This window comes from Anomaloglossus baeobatrachus, chromosome 12, assembly GCF_048569485.1.
Source record: "Anomaloglossus baeobatrachus isolate aAnoBae1 chromosome 12, aAnoBae1.hap1, whole genome shotgun sequence".
NCBI classification, from domain to species: Eukaryota; Metazoa; Chordata; class Amphibia; order Anura; family Aromobatidae; genus Anomaloglossus; species Anomaloglossus baeobatrachus.
In genome coordinates, this window is record NC_134364.1 from 15,005,457 (window position 1) to 15,019,813 (window position 14,357).

General features: G+C 52.7%; 1 protein-coding gene across 3 annotated transcripts in view; it reads right to left on the reverse strand.

Moving 5' to 3' along the window:
• Nucleotides 1-14,357, reverse strand: part of SYNE3 (spectrin repeat containing nuclear envelope family member 3) — a 79,405-nt gene that overhangs the window by 20,622 nt on the left and 44,426 nt on the right. For all 3 annotated transcript variants that reach the window (XM_075330062.1, XM_075330059.1, XM_075330061.1), the window contains exons 11-23: nt 13,048-13,182; nt 12,068-12,217; nt 10,609-10,781; nt 9,126-9,209; nt 8,734-8,817; nt 8,460-8,564; nt 8,278-8,373; nt 8,092-8,187; nt 7,949-8,005; nt 7,763-7,861; nt 7,370-7,468; nt 7,183-7,272; nt 6,989-7,093 (exon numbers count right to left, since the gene is read on the reverse strand). In XM_075330062.1, coding sequence (XP_075186177.1) covers nt 6,989-7,093; nt 7,183-7,272; nt 7,370-7,468; nt 7,763-7,861; nt 7,949-8,005; nt 8,092-8,187; nt 8,278-8,373; nt 8,460-8,564; nt 8,734-8,817; nt 9,126-9,209; nt 10,609-10,781; nt 12,068-12,217; nt 13,048-13,182 — 1,373 coding nt within the window. The remainder of the gene's footprint in view (nt 1-6,988; nt 7,094-7,182; nt 7,273-7,369; nt 7,469-7,762; nt 7,862-7,948; nt 8,006-8,091; nt 8,188-8,277; nt 8,374-8,459; nt 8,565-8,733; nt 8,818-9,125; nt 9,210-10,608; nt 10,782-12,067; nt 12,218-13,047; nt 13,183-14,357) is intronic.

The following is a 14,357-nucleotide window of genomic DNA, read 5'->3' on the forward strand; positions in this document are numbered from 1 at the left end:
ATAACACGCGGAACAAGAAACTGCCAACAGGCAACAGGGAGGGTGCTGGGTCTCCCAATACGGAACTATAAGAAAAAGAATTTACGGTAAGTAAACAAAATTCTCTTTTTCTTTATCGTTCCTATGGGAGACCCAGACCATGGGACGTCTCAAAGCAGTCCATGGGTGGGAATAAACAGAAAAACTGAGAAGTAGGCGGAGCCTAACTTCACAAATGGGCGACAGCCGCCTGAAGGATGCGTCTGCCCAAGCTCGCATCTGCCGAAGCATGAGCATGCACTTGGTAGTGCTTTGAAAAGGTATGCAGGCTAGTCCAAGTGGCAGCCTGACAGACCTGCTGAGCCGTAGCCTGGTGCCTGAAAGCCCAAGAGGCACCGACAGCTCTGGTCGAATGTGCCTTGATCCCCGGCGGGCGAGGCACCTGAGAACACTGGTAGGCATCCGAAATGGTCGACCTAATCCAACGGGCTAAGATCGGTTTAGAAGCCGAGAGACTCTTGCGCTGACCTGTGGTCAGCACAAAAAGAGAGGTGCACCGCCTAAGAACAGCGGTGCGAGACACATAGATCCGGAGCGCCCGCACCAGATCCAGAGTATGCAGCGCTTTCTCAAAGCGATGCACAGGGGCCGGACAAAGGGAAGGTAGGGTAATGTCCTGGTTAAGGTGGAAAGGAGAAACCACCTTAGGGAGAAAATCCGGAGTCGGACGGAGAACCACCTTGTCTTGATGAAAAATCAAAAAAGGTGACTCCGAAGAGAGCGCAGCCAAATCAGAGACTCTCCTGAGGGAAGTTATGGCCACTAGAAAGACCACTTTCTGTGAAAGACGAAACAAAGAAACCTCCCTAAGAGGCTCAAAGGGGGATTTCTGCAAAACCGTGAGAACCAAATTGAGGTCCCAGGGATCCAAGGGCCGCCGGTAAGGCGGAATGATGTGAGACGCGCCTTGCATGAAGGTGCGGACCTGAGCAAGCCGAGCGAGACGCCGCTGGAACAGAACTGACAGAGCTGAGACTTGTCCCTTGAGAGAGTTGAGGGACAGTCCTAGCTGCAGACCGGACTGTAGAAAGGACAGAAGGGTCGGCAACGAGAATGGCCAAGGAGAATGGCCGGAAGAACGACACCAGGACAGGAAAATTTTCCAAGTCCTGTGATAGATCTTGGCAGAGGAAGACTTACGGGCCCGAGTCATAGTGGAGATGACTTCAGGAGGAATACCAGAAGCCGTCAAGATCCAGGACTCAAGAGCCACGCCGTCAATCTGAGAGCCACAGAATTCTGGCGGAAAAACGGACCTTGTGAGAGAAGGTCTGGACGGTCCGGAAGATGCCACGGCACCTCTACGGACAGATGGAGCAGGTCTGGGTACCAAGCTCGCCTGGGCCAGTCTGGAGCAATGAGGATGACTCGACGGCCCTCCATTCTGATCTTGCGCAGGACTCTGGGCAAGAGAGCTAGAGGAGGAAACACGTAGGACAGACGAAACTGGGACCAGTCTTGAATCAGAGCGTCCGCGGCGAATGCCTGAGGATCGTGGGAGCGAGCCACGTAAACCGGAACCTTGTTGTTGTGACGGGATGCCATTAGGTCCACGTCCGGAGTGGCCCACTTGCGGCAGATTGACTGAAACACTGCCGGATGCAGGGACCACTCGCCACTGTCCACGGTTTGACGGCTGAGATAATCTGCTTCCCAGTTTTCCACGCCTGGGATGTGGACTGCGGATATGGTGGACTTGGAGTCCTCCGTCCATTGAAGGATGCGTTGTACCTCCAACATTGCCAGGCGGCTGCGTGTCCCGCCTTGGTGATTGATGTAGGCAACCGCTGTCGCGTTGTCTGACTGGACTCTGATGTGCTTGCCCGCCAATAGGTGGTGAAAAGCTAGGAGAGCCAGAAGCACGGCTCTGGTTTCCAGCACATTGATCGAGAGGGCTGACTCGGACGGAGTCCAAGTGCCCTGCGCTCGGTGGTGGAGACATACCGCTCCCCAGCCGGATAGACTGGCATCCGTGGTGAGGATCACCCAGGACGGGGCCAGGAAGGAGCGTCCCTGAGACAGAGAGAGGGGCCGAAGCCACCACTGAAGAGAGCTCCTGGTCTGTGGCGACAGAGCCACTAACCTGTGTAAGGAGGAAGGCCGCTTGTCCCAACAGCGGAGAATGTCCAGCTGCAGAGGACGCAGATGGAACTGGGCAAAGGGAACCACCTCCATGGAAGCCACCATCTGACCCAGCACCTGCATCAGGCGCCTGAGGGAATAACGGCGGGGCCTCAGCAGAGAGCGCACCGCCAGATGGAGGGACTGCTGTTAGACTAAGGGCAACTTCACAAGTGCCGGCAGAGTCTCGAACTGCATCCCTAGGTACGTGAGCCTCTGGGTCGGAGTCAGAGTGGATTTGGGCAGATTGACAAGCCACCCGAATTGAACAAGCGTGGCGAGAGTGAGCGAGACACTCCGCTGACAGTCTGCGCTGGATGAAGCCTTGACTAGAAGGTCGTCCAGGTAAGGAATCACTGCCAACCCCTGGAGGTGCAGAACCGCAACCACTGCTGCCATGACCTTGGTGAATACCCGAGGGGCCGTGGCTAACCCGAAGGGGAGAGCCACGAATTGGAAATGTTCCTCTCCGATTGCAAAACGTAGCCAACGCTGGTGAGAAACTGCAATTGGCACATGCAGATAGGCATCTCTGATGTCGATGGATGCCAGGAAATCCCCTTGGGTCATTGAGGCAATGACTGATCGCAGAGATTCCATGCGAAAATGCCGCACCTGAACATGCTTGTTGAGAAGCTTGAGATACAGGATGGGCCGGAAGGAACCGTCCTTTTTGGGGACTAGGAAGAGATTTGAGTAGAAACCTCTGAACCGTTCCCGGGCGGGAACCGGTACAATTACCCCGTTGGCCTGCAAGGATGCCACGGCCTGTGAGAAGGCGGCGGCCTTGGAGCAGGGGGGAGTTGACAGAAAAAATCTGTTTGGCGGGCTGGAAGAGAACTCTATCCTGTAGCCGTGGGAGATGATATCCCTCACCCACTGATCGGAGACGTGTTGAAACCACACGTCGCCAAAGTGGGAGAGCCTGCCACCGACTAAGGGGCACTTTGCACACTGCGACATCGCAGGTGCGATGTCGGTGGGGTCAAATTGAAAATGACGCACTTCCGGCATCGCATGCGACATCGCAGTGTGTAAAGGCTGGATGATACGATTAACGAGCGCAAAAGCGTCGTAATCGTATCATCGGTGCAGCGTCGGCGTAATCCATGATTACGCTGACGCGACGGTCCGATGTTGTTCCTCGCTCCTGCGGCAGCACACATCGCTGTGTGTGAAGTCGCAGGAGCGAGGAACGTCTCCTACCGGCGTCACTGCGGCTTCCGTAGGATATGCGGAAGGAAGGAGGTGGGCAGGATGTTGACATCCTGCTCATCTCCGCCCCTCCGCTCTGATTGGCCGCCTACCGTGTGACGTCGCAGTGATGCCGCACGACCCGCCCCCTTAACAAGGAGGCGGGTCGCCGGCCACAGGGACGTCGCACGGCAGGTGAGTGTGTGTGTGAAGCTGGCGTAGCGATAAATTTCGCTACGCCAGCTATCACCACATATCGCTGCTGCGACGGGGGCGGGCACTATCGCACTCGGCATCGCAGCATCGGCCTGCGATGTCTTAGTGTGCAAAGTGCCCCTAAGGACGTTGCTGGCGCGGCCAGATAGTCAAGAGGAGGCTGCCTTAGTGGCAGCAGCTCCTGCGGTCTTCTGTGGACGCGCTTTTGTGCGCCAGTTGGATTTTTGGTCCTTGGCTGAGTTAGTGGACGAGGCCGAGGGCTTAGAGGACGACCAGTTGGAGGAACGAAAGGAACAAAACCTCGACCGGTTCCTACCCTGGATAGGTTTCCTGGTTTTGGTTTGTGGCATGGAAGTACTCTTCCCGCCAGTAGCCTCCTTAATAATTTCATCCAGCTGTTCACCGAACAGCCTGGACCCAGCAAAAGGGAGTCCAGCAAGGAACTTCTTTGAAGAAGCATCTGCCTTCCACTCTCGAAGCCACAAGATCCTGCGGATAGCGAGAGAATTAGCCGAAGCCACCGCCGTGCGGTGAGAAGCCTCCAGCATGGCAGACATGGCATAGGATGAAAAGGCCGAAGCTTGGGAAGTTAAGGTAACCATCTCAGGCATAGATTCCTTGGTGAGGGAATGCATCTCCTCTAGAGAAGCAGAGATGGCTTTGAGAGCCCACACTGCTGCAAAAGTTGTGGAGAACGAGGCCCCTGCCGCCTCATATACAGATTTGGCCAGAAGGTCAACCTGGCGGTCAGTGGAATCCTTAAGGGAGGTGCCATCAGCCACTGATACAACGGTCCGGGCTGAGAGTCTAGACACCGGGGGGTCTACCTTTGGTGAATGAGCCCACTCCTTGACCACCTCAGGTGGAAAGGGAAAACGGTCATCAGAACCACGCTTTGGAAAGCGTTTGTCAGGACAGGCCCTGGGCTTGGTCACAGCGGCCTGAAAACTGGAGTGGTTAAAGAACACACTCTTTGCCCTCTTAGGCAAGGTAAACTGGTGCTTTTCTGCCAGAGAGGGTTGCTCCTCTGACACTGGTGGATTGAGGTCCAGTACAAAAGTAATGGACACAATCAAATCACTAACATCTGAGTTACTTTCGGACAGATCAATGGGGCACATGGAGGTAGCATCCGAGCCCCCAGTAAAGGCATCCTCCTCGTCCTGCGAGTCAGGTTCTGAAACAGAGCCGCGGGACGAGGAGGGAGAGGGAACCCTGCGTCTCCTTTTAGGAGGACGGGGTCTGGGACCAGATGATGAATCCTCTGTGAGCTCCGGTCCTGAGAGAGCCCTAGCAGCAGAGGCACCCTGAGAAGGGGGCTGATGCATGTTCAGCAAAGTCCTGGACAGCTGTCCCATGGAGTCGGCAAAAGACTGGGAGATAGACCTAGATTCTACCCAAGCCGGGGGTTCAGCCACAGGAGCCGGAGCAGCCGGAGGGACCACTGTGGGTGCGATTCCAGGCTGAGGCAACGTCAGGTTAGAGCAGGCATCACAATGTGGATAGGTGCTCGGTTCAGGCAGTAGGAGCTTACATGCAGCGCATACTGAATATAGCTTTGGAGCCTTGCTCCTCGTGTGAGACATGCTGCTGAAGTGGGGGCTCTGCCAGAACGACCCCCAGAGAGTATATACAGAGGTCCACAACCAGAGGTTGTGGCTTACCAGACCGCAGGAGCTGTGTTGTGTGCCCTCCAGATCCTGAAGCCCGGACCCCCAAGCACCTCAGCAGGGATGCTGCAGACCAGTGCTGATCGCAGGGAAAACGCTGAGAAAATGGCCGCCGGAGCGAAGAGAGGGGGCGGGACTCACTCTGAGAGCGGGATCTGGAGGGCCAAAGAGACTTACAGGGGAGGAGACATATACTCAGTGAGGAGTGTCCCTCCCCTGTGCAGAACGGCCGCTGGGCGGAGCCGCGCTGTCCCTCTGCATGAATGACATGCAAGGGCAGTGAAACCAAAAGTAGGCCTCCGGCGAAGCCGGGGCCTAAATTTGAGCGGTGCGGCCGGCGCGCAGGCACCATCGGCGCGGTTCTCAGGCGACAGCCAGAGAACCCGCCGGAAATGTCATAAAAATCACTCAGCACACTCTCCCACAACAATAAAGTACAGGGACCCCCAATATATAAACGTCTCAGGTACTTAGCTTGTCTGAGACGCAGGGTTCCAAGTCCCTGGGGATGAGTGCTCCGGTCCAGCAGGATCCTGAAGGGCTGCGGATGGAGACCGGACTCCTGCCAGGCATGGAGACCGTGCTGGCTCCCACTTCAAGCCAGAGCCCAGGAGGGATGGTGAAGGAGCGCGGCATGTAAGGCTCCAGCCTGGGAATCAACATTAACAGCACCGCCGACACAGTGGGGTGAGAAGGGACATGCCGGGGGTCCAGAGGACCCGCTTTTCTTCAAACTCTTTCCAAAAATGAAAAATCAGATGAGAATGCATGTGTGGATGTATGGCCTCCTGAACACAAAGCGATAAACTGGCTAGATCTGGTTCTCCAGGGAGTGTATAAGCTCAGAGGGAGGAGCTACACTTTTGAGTGTAGTACTTTGTGTGTCCTCCGGAGGCAGAAGCTATACACCCCAATGTCTGGGTCTCCCATAGGAACGATAAAGAAAATACCATGATGGATATTAATAAATGACTATGACAGTATCTCATGGATAATTCTTTCGGTCTAATATAGCGCAAAAAGGATATTTGCTGATATTAATTATTTGAACTTTATTGAATAGGCACTCCTATTATTACAACGCGTTTCAGCAGAGTTGCTTTCATCAGGTAAAATAGGAGTACTCCTACTACCTGATGAAAGCAACTCTGCTGAAACGCGTTGTAATAATAGGAGTGCCTATTCAATAAAGTTCAAATAATTAATATCAGCAAATATCCTTTTTGCGCTATATTAGACCTATAGAATTATCCATTTACCCCCTCCCTGTTGGGAATCGGTATAGCAGCAAAGGACCTGCTGACATATCAAAAAATCCAGCTGGTTAGCTGGAGGAGAGAGGAACAAGAACCTGATTTCCATGGTGCCGGTGGAAATCAGTAGCTGACAACGATACCCACAATCTGGATATTGGAAGCCTGGACATAGGATCTGTTCGGAGGAACTCCAGACTGATTAGCCTTCACTGAAGTTGTGCGGGGGCGCACAACCAACAAAGGTGAGCAATTCTAATTTTTGAAACGCTAAAAGGATTCCACGGGTGCTTCTCATAGTGCGCTTGTTTTATTATCTATTTATGACAGTATCTCATGACGCTTATTAGAAATTAAAAGCTGTCATCTAGGTTTAATCCTATGGATGACTTGCCTATCTTGGCTGATACAGGAAACATACATTGATCTTAATAAATTACTGTGATGGTATCTTACGACGCTTATTGGAAATTAAATAAAAAAAAAATGTCTTACCCGGATGAGCCCCCAATTTGTAGAAATCCATCTTTTTTCGGAGAGTCACTCATACTGATGTCATCTAGTGAACTCACAGGAATGACTTGCCCGTCTTGGCGAATACTGTTCAACACGAAGAAATAAAATAATAGATATTAATAAAAGGCTGTGACGATATCTTGTGATATTTTAAAGATTTTTTTTTTCATTACCCAATTTGTGGAAATCCTTCAGTACTCGGAGAGTTGATACTGATGTCACCCAAAGAATCTTTATGGGTGACTTGCCTATCTTGGCTAATACTGGTACAGGGAAAATATCAAAATAAAAGATATTAATAACTGTCTTTGAGGAGATCTCATAATGGTCATTAAAAATATCAACATTTTTTTTTTTTACCTGGATGGGACCCGAATGTGTTGAAAACCTTCCTTTCTGGAAGAGCCACCGGTGTGGATGTCATCTAGTGGATCCATATGGGCGACTTGCCTATCTTGGCTGATGCAAGAAATAAATAATAATGGATATTAATACATATCTTATGATTGTTACTGCTAATATACAATATATATGTATATATATATATATATATATATATGTATATATATATATTTATTTATAAGTCCCTAATTTATGGAAATCTTTCCTTTCTCAGAGTGCCACTTATACTGATATCATCCAGAGGAACCTTATGCATAACTTGCCCGTCTTGACTGATACAGGAAGTAATCAATGGGTATAGATTAATGCCACATGTCATGATGGTCTCGAAAATATTAAAAATTGTTTTACCCGGATGAGCCCCCAATTTGCCGAAATCCTTCCCTTCTCGGAATGCGACTCGTACTGATGTCTCCCAAAGAATCCTTCCAGGTGACTTGCCCGTCTTGGCTGATGCAGGAAGTAATCAGTGGATATAGATTAATGTCTGGGGGGAGTATGTTATGATGGTCACGGAAAGATTAAAAATTATTTTACCTGGATGAGCCCCCAATTTGTCGAAATCCTTTCTTATGGGTGCCTTGCCCGTCTTGGCTGATACAGGAAGTAATCAGTGTGTATAGATTAATGTCTTGGGGATTATGTTATGATGGTCACGAAAATATTAAAAATTATTTTACCTGGATGAGCCCCCAATTTGTGGAAATCCTTCTATTCTCGGAGGGTTGGTACTGATGTCACCCAAAGAATCCTTCCAGGTGACTTGCCCATCTTGGCTGATACAGGAAGTAATCAGTGGATATAGATTAATGCTTGGGGGGGAATGTATGTTATGATGATCACGAAAAAATTAAAAATTCATTTACCCGGATGAGCCCCCAGTTTGTGGAAATCCTTCCATTGTCGGAGAGCTTGTCCTGATGTCACCCAAAGAATCCTTCCAGGTGACTTGCCCGTCTTGGCTGATACAGGAAGCAATCAATGGATATAGATTAATGTCTGGGAGGAGATGTGATGATGGCCATGAAAATATTACAAATTGTTTTACCCGGACGAGCCCCCAATTTGTGGAAATCCTTCCCTTCTCCTAGAGGTATCAGTACTGATGCCATCTTGGAAATCCATATGGCTGTCTTGCCCGTCTTGGCTGATACTGGGGAAAGAAAAAAGAAATAACACACAGATATTAGTGGCTATCGTAAAGGATTATTTAAAGGGGTTGTCCCAGATTAGAAACCTGAAAAATCCAACGTGGGAAGAATTTTTGCAAAACTTGTAAAAAGCGGTGGCTCTGCCCACAGGTAGGGCTGGAAGTTTCTTACCTTCCGGACCTCGTAGTCGCCTTTTTGGAGGAGGTCGGGGTCTCATCTTTCTGCAGAACTTCATCTGTATCCACATCTGCGAGGCTGAAAAATACAAAATCAATCACATGGGGAAATCGTCCAGATAAATAACACACGAGGGGTCTATGCCACAGTGCAACTACTGCTCTCTGTTGTCAGCCAATGCATTTGACAACCTGGTTACTAGGAATTAACCGTATTTACAGCTGTGAGAATGGACAGTTGGTGTCTGCAGTAAATGCAAAACTTACAAAAAGGGGACAAGGAAGCGGCTGACGCTCAGAGCAGCATTAAAGGGGTATTCCAGCCTAAGCACCTCACCATGACCCCCCAATCGCAGGGACGTAAAACTTGTGCCCCCACTCATTTACCTGGATGTCTGATGTCCTGTGACGGCTGGGGATTTCTGGGCAGATTGGGGGTTTGGTTTTTGCTGTTCTTTCTCTTTCTCGCCGCTGTAGAATGTGATAATTACAAGCTGGTTACAAACAAGACACAGACACGGCAAGCTGGGGAACTACAAGTCCCAGAGCCCCATGGGTTTCTTCTGTACGTCAGTGCGGTACCCTCTGCCCCATAGGTCCCTCCTGTACAGCGGTGCGGTCCCCTCTGCCCCATAGGTCCCTCCTGTACAGCGGTGCGGTCCCCTCTGCCCCATAGGTCCCTCCTGTACAGCGGTGCGGTCCCCTCTGCCCCATAGGTCCCTCCTGTACAGCGGTGCGGTCCCCTCTGCCCCATAGGTCCCTCCTGTACAGCGGTGCGGTCCCCTCTGCCCCATGGGTCCCTCCTGTACAGCGGTACGGTCCCCTCTGCCCCATGGGTCCCTCCTGTACAGCGGTACGGTCCCCTCTGCCCCATAGGTCCCTCCTGTACAGCGGTACGGTCCCCTCTGCCCCATAGGTCCCTTCTGTACAGCAGTGCGGTCCCCTCTGCCCCATGGCTCCCTCCTGTACGGTGGTGCGGTCCCCTCTGCCCCCTAGGCCCCTCCTGTACAGCAGTGCGGTCCCCTCTGCCCCCTAGGCCCCTCCTGTACAGCAGTGCGGTCCCCTCTGCCCCATAGGCCCCTCCTGTACAGCAGTGCGGTCCCCTCTGCCCCATAGGCCCCTCCTGTACAGCAGTGCGGTCCCCTCTGCCCCATAGGCCCCTCCTGTACAGCAGTGCGGTCCCCTCTGCCCCATAGGCCCCTCCTGTACAGCAGTGCGGTCCCCTCTGCCCCATAGGCCCCTCCTGTACAGCAGTGCGGTCCCCTCTGCCCCATAGGCCCCTCCTGTACAGCAGTGCGGTCCCCTCTGCCCAATAGGCCCCTCCTGTACAGTAGTTCGGCCCCTTCTGCCCCCTGGGTCCCTCCTGTATGGCGGTGCGGTTACCTCTGCCCCCTAGGTCCCTCCTGCACAGCAGTGCGGTCCCCTCTGCCCCATGGGCCCCTCCTGGACGGTGGTGAATTCCCCCCTCTGCCCCCTAGGCCCCTCCTGTGCATCGGTCTGTTCCCCTCTGCCACTTGGGCCCCTCCTGCACAGCAGTGCAGCCCCCTATGCCCTTGGGCCCCTCCTGCACAGCAGTGCAGCCCCCTATGCCCTTGGGCCCCTCCTGCACAGCAGTGCAGCCCCCTATGCCCTTGGGCCCCTCCTGCACAGCAGTGCAGGTCCCTATGCCCTTGGGCCCCTCCTGCACAGCAGTGCAGTCCCCTCTGCCCCATAGGCCCCTCCTGCACAGCAGTGCGGCCCCCTCTGCCCCGTGGGCCTGTCCTGAACGTCTGTGCATTCCCCCCTCTGCCACTTGGGCCCCTCCTGCACAGCAGTGCAGCCCCCTATGCCCTTGGGCCCCTCCTGTACGGCGGTGCGGTCGGCTTCTCACCTGCACATTTGCTCATACAGCAGCTGTAACGATTTCCAGGAGTGGATCATTTGCTTGATTTCCTGCTGGATGAGCGCGGCGCCCTCTGGCGAGGAGGAGTCCATCACCGCCTGTCCCTGAGCCTCCACCAGATGGCGCAGGAGATCCTTTTCTGACAATTCAGCATTTAGCGCCTGGAGGAAACAAAGCAGAAAAGATGCAATCAACAAAGGAGCAGCAATAAGATCCAAAGATATGACGAAAGGTAAAACACAAACAATGCATGGAAAACTTCAGAGCAGCAGTCACAATTCTGCTGAATGAACTGCAATAATGCAAAAAGGCAATTAGTTTGTCCCTAAAAAACGATTGTACAGAACCTGGGGCAAAGACGATACGTCCTAAAATGCAAGTAACCACTATAGATGAAAAAATATAAGGATTTCAGCTCTGTAGTATAATACAGGACACATAATGTATGCACACAGTGACTGCACCAGTAAAATAGTGAGTGCAGCTCTGGAGTATAATACAGGAGGTAACTCAGGATCAGTAATGTAATGTATGTACACAGTGACTGCCCCAGCAGAATAGTGAGTGCAGCTCTGGAGTATAATACAGGAGGTAACTCAGGATCAGTAATGTAATGTATGCACACAGTGACTGCCCCAGCAGAATAGTGAGTGCAGCTCTGGAGTATAATACAGGAGGTAACTCAGGATCAGTAATGTAATGTTTGTACACAGTGACTGCACCAGCAGAATAGTGAGCGCAGCTCTGGAGTATAATACAGGAGGTAACTCAGGATCAGTAATGTAATGTATGTACACAGTGACTGCACCAGCAGAATAGTGAGTGCAGCTCTGGAATTTAATACAGGAGGTAACTCAGGATCAGTAATGTATGTACACAGTGACTGTACCAGCAGAATAGTGAGTGCAGCTCTGGGGTATAATGCAGGAGGTAACTCAGGATCAGTAATGTAATGTATATACACAGTGACTGCCCCAGCAGAATAGTGAGTGCAGCTCTGGAATTTAATACAGGAGGTAACTCAGGATCAGTAATGTATGTACACAGTGACTGCACCAGCAGAATAGTGAGTGCAGCTCTGGAGTATAATACAGGAAGTAACTCAGGATCAGTAATGTAATGTATGTACACAGTGACTGCACCAGCAGAATAGTGAGTGCAGCTCTGGAGTATAATACAGGAGGTAACTCAGGATCAGTAATGTAATGTATGTGCACAGTGACTGCACCAGCAGAATAGAGAGTGCAGCTCTGGAGTATAATACAGGATGTAACTCAGGATCAGTAATGTAATGTATGTACACACTGACTGCACCAGCAGAATAGTGAGTGCAGCTCTGGAGTATAATACAGGAGGTAATTCAGAATATTATGTATTGGTTATATATAATTCCTGCAGTCCACCATGTAATACATGTTATCTGCCATTATTTTAGCATTGCCCCTACCTCTATATCCCTGTCGCCCCATTTCTTTCCCCCGTTCTGGTGGATCTCCAGTGTCTGGTGAGTGGCTGTGATCCAGCGCTGCAGATCCCGCAGGTTCTGGCTGAACAGCCGGTGGTTACGGAGATTTTCTTGGCTTTTCCGTATCTTGCTCTGAAATTAAAGTGATAATAATTGGATTTTGGTTATTTATACAGAATGTTGGATATTCCTGTATTCTCCCCGTGTGATAGTGAGACGGAGCGGGCACAGAGGCAGATCGGGCAGAGAGACGAATCGGGCAGAGAGGGACAGACCGGGCAGAGAGGGACGGAGCGGGCAGAGAGGGACGGTGCGGGCAGAGAGGGACGGAGCGGGCAGAGAGGCGGATCGGGCAGAGAGGGACGAATCGGGCACAGAGGCAGATCGGGCAGAGAGGGACGGATCGGGCAGAGAGGGACGGAGCGGGCAGAGAGGCAGATCGGGCAGAGAGGGACGGAGCGGGCAGAGAGGGACGGAGCGGGCAGAGAGGGATGGATCGGGCAGAGAGGGACAGAGCGGGCAGAGAGGGACGGAGCGGGCAGAGAGGGACGGAGCGGGCAGAGAGGGACGGATCGGGCAGAGAGGGACGGATCGGGCAGAGAGGGACAGATCCGGCAGAGAGGGACGGATCGGGCAGAGAGGGACAGATCCGGCAGAGAGGGATGGATCGGGCAGAGAGGGATGGATCCGGCAGAGAGGGATGGATCCGGCAGAGAGGGATTGATCCAGCAGAGAGGGACGGAGCGGGCAGAGAGGGACGGAGCGGGCAGAGAGGGACGGAGCGGGCAGAGAGGGACGGAGCGGGCAGAGAGGGACGGAGCGGGCACAGAGGCGGATCGGGCAGAGAGGGACGGATTGGGCAGAGAGGGACAAAGCGGGCAGAGAGGGACGGAGCGGGCAGAGAGGGATGGAGCGGGCAGAGAGGGACGGAGCGGGCAGAGAGGCGGATCAGGCAGAGTTACCTCCAGAGACCTCTGTAGCTTTATGTACTCGGAGCTCAGCTGCTCGGCCCGGAGCGCGTGGGGAGAGTGGGATTTGGTGATGGAGATTAGCTCTTGGATGGGGCTGCGCAGGATCATCAATTCTTCCAGTAGTATCTGCAAAAAAACAGCATTAATCAATATATTACCATGGACGCACTGCTACATCTGAGCACTATAGGGCGGATTGTATCACTATAGCTTCTATACAGATGTGTGAATGTGACGGAGGAGTCACCGCCGCTCGTACTCGATGTGCACCGCTATATGCTGCACATTGGGACTAAATCTCCCTTATTATGGCTCAGTGGTTAGCACTGCAGTCTTGTGGTGGCTCAGTGGTTAGCACTGCAGTCTTGTGGTGGCTCAGTGGTTAGCACTGCAGTCTTGTGGTGGCTCAGTGGTTAGCACTGCAGTCTTGTGGTGGCTCAGTGGTTAGCACTGCAGTCTTGCAGCGCTGGGGTCCTGTATTCAAATCCCACCAAGGACACCATCTGCAAGGAGTTTGTATGTTCTCCCAGTGTTTGCGTGGGTTTCCTCCGGTTTCCTCCCACACTCCAAAGACATACAGACAGGGACTTTAGATTGTGAGCCCCAATGGGGACAGTGTTGCCAATGTAAGTAAAGCGCTGTGGAATTAATAGCGCTATGTAAATGAATACAATTATTATTATTATTATAGATCACAGCAATCTCCTAGTGTGACAGCAGGGGGCGCTGTTGGACTGATTTCTATGTTTCCCTGCAGTCTCCGCACACACTGACCTGCAGTCTCCGCACACACTGACCCGCAGTCTCCGCACACACTGACCTGCAGTCTCCGCACACACTGACCCGCAGTCTCCGCACACCATGACCCGCAGTCTCCGCACACACTGACCCGCAGTCTCCGCATACCCTGACCCGCAGTCTCCGCACACGCTGACCCGCAGTCTCCGCACACCCTGACCCGCAGTCTCCGCACACCCTGACCCGCAGTCTCCGCACACCCTGACCCGCAGTCTCCGCACACCCTGACCCGCAGTCTCCGCACACCCTGACCCGCAGTCTCCGCACACCCTGACCCGCAGTCTCTGCACACCCTGACCCGCAGTCTCTGCACACCCTGACCCGCAGTCTCTGCACACCCTGACCCGCAGTCTCCGCACACCCTGACCCGCAGTCTCCGCACACACTGACCCGCAGTCTCCGCACACACTGACCCGCAGTCTCCGCACACACTGACCTGCAGTCTATGCACACACTGACCCGCAGTCTATGCACACACTGACCCGCAGTCTCCGCACACACTG